Source organism: Protomyctophum parallelum (genome assembly GCF_964188405.1).
Source record: "Protomyctophum parallelum genome assembly, chromosome: 12".
Classification (NCBI taxonomy): domain Eukaryota; kingdom Metazoa; phylum Chordata; class Actinopteri; order Myctophiformes; family Myctophidae; genus Protomyctophum; species Protomyctophum parallelum.
In genome coordinates this window covers 6,558,671-6,563,244 of record NC_139712.1, presented here as the reverse complement: position 1 = coordinate 6,563,244, position 4,574 = coordinate 6,558,671, and the positions used below count along the sequence as shown (strand labels likewise).

General features: G+C 39.8%; 1 protein-coding gene across 1 annotated transcript; it reads left to right on the top strand.

The window, feature by feature from the left end:
* Positions 1-314: 314 nt before the first annotated feature.
* Positions 315-4,255, top strand: LOC310867481 (heat shock 70 kDa protein 12A-like; the record flags this gene model as incomplete). The annotated part of the gene is made up of 4 exons (XM_083777596.1): positions 315-491; positions 1,293-1,458; positions 1,773-2,453; positions 4,128-4,255. The coding sequence occupies 4 exons, from the start codon at positions 315-317 to the stop codon at positions 4,253-4,255; spliced, it is 1,152 nt and encodes a 383-aa protein (XP_083633722.1).
* Positions 4,256-4,574: the final 319 nt, after the last annotated feature.

The following is a 4,574-nucleotide window of genomic DNA, read 5'->3' as shown; positions in this document are numbered from 1 at the left end:
CCCAAAGACGGCTACATGTGCTCTATTTGATGAAAATGAGAAATTCATCAAGTTTGGTTATGATGCTGAAACGGAATACAATCAAAAGGGGAATGAAAAGGCAAAGAAAACATTTCTCTTTGAAAACTTTAAGATGGAACTCTACAGAAAAGTAAGTATATGATATTGTTGATTTGCAAGTAGGATAGAAATGTGCTCAAACATTACAGTGTGTGTATACATCTGTATACATGTATTTATCAACAACATGCATTTAACATTTTCAACAGGAACTCAGCGAGGAGTTAATGATTACAGCCGTGAATGGCAAAAGCATGAGAGCCCTGAAGGTCTTCACAGAAAGTCTACGCTACCTGAAGGACCATGCACTGAAAACCATTCAGGAACAAACCATGGGAGAAGTCATTGTGTCTGACTTCACCTGGGTTCTGACTGTTCCTGCTATTTGGGATGCTTCCGCAAAACAGTTCATGAGAAAAGCAGCAACTGAGGTAATTCCATGTTGTTATTACATGTTGATCAAAATTATTATTAGCTGAAAAATCTCTGCAAATCATCCGCTGATTTATTTTAACTTCATTCATGAACTCCCCAGAAACGTTATGAAATTAAACTTGTTCACTTTGTTCATTAAATGTAACTTGTGGTACTTGTATGCTTATATGATGTGGGAATATCCTACAGTTAATCCTTTTGGACACAGGTTAACAATATTATATTATTTACAAACGCATATTGCCTGTTGTCCAAAATTGATGCTTCTTAATGACAAATATTCAGTAACTTTAAGTCTACATACTGTATGTAAAAATATGTTGGCGCTTAGATAGCAACATCCACATGATCTCCCTTTTAACTAGAGATGTCCCGATAGGCCGATACTGTATCGGTATCGGAACTTATTTGTCATATTATTTGTCAGACCCTTAGATCTCCATATATGGAGCTGACCGGTGCCGACATTCCATTATGTTGATCTGACCTCATCAAACCCTGTACACTCAAGACAGGCTCCATATATGGCCAGTGCACGCAACCTCGCCCTTTGGCGTCTTACTGGTTATATTGTGATGATTGTGGTAGTATTGTCATAGTATCATATTGTATCCATTTGCTGGTTGGTGTGGCCTGGGTTCAGGGTTTGGGGCTCCCTCTCTCTTGTGGAGGAGCCTTAAGGAGTTGGATATAGAGATCTATTGGTTTTGTAATTAATCTGCAATTAATTAGCTTAAACTGTAGACATGTAAATGTTCTTTAGTTATTTCTTTCTTTCTTTCTTTCTTTCTTTCCAGGCTGGCATTTTGGACAACAAACTGGTCTTCGCATTGGAGCCAGAAGCAGCCTCCATCTGGTGTAAGCAGCTGCCTTCAAGTGCTTTTCTTGATGAGAACTCAACAAGTGCTATGTATACGATACAACAAAAACCTGGAACACAATACATTGTTGCTGATTGTGGAGGTATGTTGTGCTGTGATATTGTAATATAGTGTGTGTGTGTGTGTGTGTGTGTGTGTGTGTGTGTGTGTGTGTGTGTGTGTGTGTGTGTGTGTGTGTGTGTGTGTGTGTGTGTGTGTGTGTGCACATGCATGCGTGCGTGCGTGCAAGACAAATTAATACTCATCTGTACAAACTAGTTTAATTTACAGTTCAAATATACTGCAAAAATCCTTACTTTAAATGTATGCAACTACACTACATTCTTCCTCTGTTGTCCACTTTTTATCCATGTAAAAAACGTTCATATTTTAAAGCCTAACGTTGTTGTCTTGCAGGCGGTACCATTGACATCACGGTGCATGAAGTATTGGATGGAGGCGTCCTGAAAGAGCTGCACAAGGCCTCTGGGAATGACATGGGAGGGGAGCACGTTAACAAAAACTTTGAAAGTTGCTTGAAAGAAATATTCTCTGACACTCTCTGGAATGACTATGAAAGAGAAAAACCCAGTGAGGTTCAAAAGCTGATGTATGGCTTCAGTTACCTTAAGGGTACAGATGATGCTTTAGAAATGTCCTGCCCTTTTAGCCTAGTAAAGCTGGCTGAGAAAGAGAAACCGATAGAGAATTACTTTGAGAATGTGCAGGGTGTCAGCTGGGACGAAGGGGTGATCAAACTCTCAAGAGCAAAGTTGAGATCTTTTTTTGATGAAAGCCTGAGTGGCATCACTAAAAGTCTCAAAGAGATCTTTAAAAAGGATTTCAGCATCGACTACCTTCTGTTAGTGGGAGGTTTCGCCTTAAGTGAGATTCTACGCACACACATTACAGAGCAGTTTGGTGCTCAGTGCAAAGTACTGTGCCCTGCGTTGGCCCAGCAGGCCGTTATGCAGGGAGCTGTCATGTTTGGAAGAAGCCCTGACGCAGTGGCATCACGGAAAAGTGCTTTTACTTATGGCATCGCTGTCTCTGGACCGTTTGATGCGTCAAAGCATAAGCCTGAGAAGAAGTTCACAAGTGAGAGGGGTGACCGCTGTCGTGATCTTTTCGAAACACTGGTGACAATAGATGAAGATGTGGGTTGGAACGAAACCAGAGAGCACATCTTCATACCACCGAATAGAAACACGACATCAGTGAGTATCAGTTTTTTCCGCACAGAAAGGAAAAATCCACTATATGTTGATGAGTCATGGGGAATGGAAAAACTTAACTCAATTGAACTTCCGATGCCAGATACTACACGTGGGCTGGATCGTGAAATCAAGTTTCAAGTCAAATTTGGCTTCACAGAAATAACAGCCACTGCCACTGATGTGGATTCCAAGTCAACAAAGTCAGTCAAAATTGACTTTTTGAGCAAATAATTACGGTAGAAAAATAAGGGTAAGACTATTGCAGATAGTCTTAAGCAGAGCAACTTGCAATGTAATTGGCATAAAACCTATTCAGAGATGACAGGATCAATGTAGAGTGCAAAGAAAAAGTATTTAATACCAACTTATTTATTCTGTCTTCAGTATCATTTATGAGATTAATATGCTGTACGTGTAATAGGCTGTCCACAAGTATTAGCTATATATGGTATACTGGGGAAATGGTGATTTTGGTTTACCGTTACATATATTTTATTTGTGTGATAGGATACTTTATACTGCATTTGGTTTGTTAGGTTGAGTTGTATATGAATACCTAATTCTGACATCATGTGATGTAACTTTGTATTTGATGTTAAAGAGCCATCATACTAATTGTGTAGTGGACTTTTTGACATAACCTGTTTTTTCTTAATCCTTGAAGGGTGTATTTTAAGATTCTGACCAGATAACAGGCAAAAATAAGGTCCCATGGGGTTCATTTTTAACACACAATCCTACCCAAATCCGAAAATGGCCAAATGGAGAAAACAGCATGCTCCTACAGCCTTAGACATAGGCGTATGTTTTCTGTGGCGCATGGGGAACTGTTTGATAGCAAACAGCATGCTTCAGGGATCAACAGTATGATCACAGAACACCCAACAACAAGTGTCACAGTTCTTCATGACTGAAACTGCCCCTGAGATCGATTCGGTAATATGTGATAACCTGTGTTTTCAATCAGTAGTATTTCTATTGTCCTGCCCATGCAATAGCCAATGGCTGCTGATGCGGGCATATAGCCAAACTATCAGACTATTTCAGTAGACTATTGTGGTTGATTGTTTATCAATACAGTCTAATAAATAAACATGTATTTAATATAAATTAATCAATTGAAATAAATATTGCGCCCATTTAAAGAACAACTCAGAATCAGAACTCGTATGTTGTTATAAACAGAAGAGGCTACTTCATAACAGTTAATAAATTGACCACAGTGACCACCAAGTGACCCCAAAGGCTAATATGGTATGTGAAATCATCCATCCATCCCAGGGCCAAAATAGCCATTGGGCCAGCGGGACCGGGGCCCAGGGGCCCTTGGCTGTTAATTAGGGGCCCTTTGAGGAAACTGGACCACGTGGTACTGGGTTTGAGGCCCTGAAATTGGCCATTGATTTAGTTACATTTAGGTCCAAAATATGATAAAAACATTTAAAAAAACACAAAAAATTAGGTATGCCGGTAACCAACACATTACCGGCTCAGGTGCCCTCATGGGGGTTAATCTATCCCTGATCCATCCAGCTTCAACCTCTTATATCCGTAGTCGGGTCACAGGGGAAACATCTCCACCAGAGAGCCCCAGACTTCCCTCTCCAGGGCAACATTCATAGTAACTTCCTCCTGGGGGATCCTGAGGCGTTCCAAGGCCAGTTAGTCGATGTGATCCGATAACGGCGCTGCTTCGCCGCGTGGTCGTTTAAGTGTTCCTTATCTCAAAGGTGGCAACCCTAGTGTAAATACTAAATAGCAAAACCTGTGAGGTGAAAATATGACATTATTGTTGTTTTTTTTACCTTCATCTTATTTAAGGTTTTATCATTTGTAATTTGTATTAAAGGGAAGAACAATAGAAATAGAACGAAATAATAATAAAACAATTCAGATTAAAAAAATAATATGAGCACTTTTAATCTCCGCTTTGGACTACGGGGACATTATATACAGAAAAGCATCAGCTACCACACTTAACATCTTGGACCCAGTTTATCAT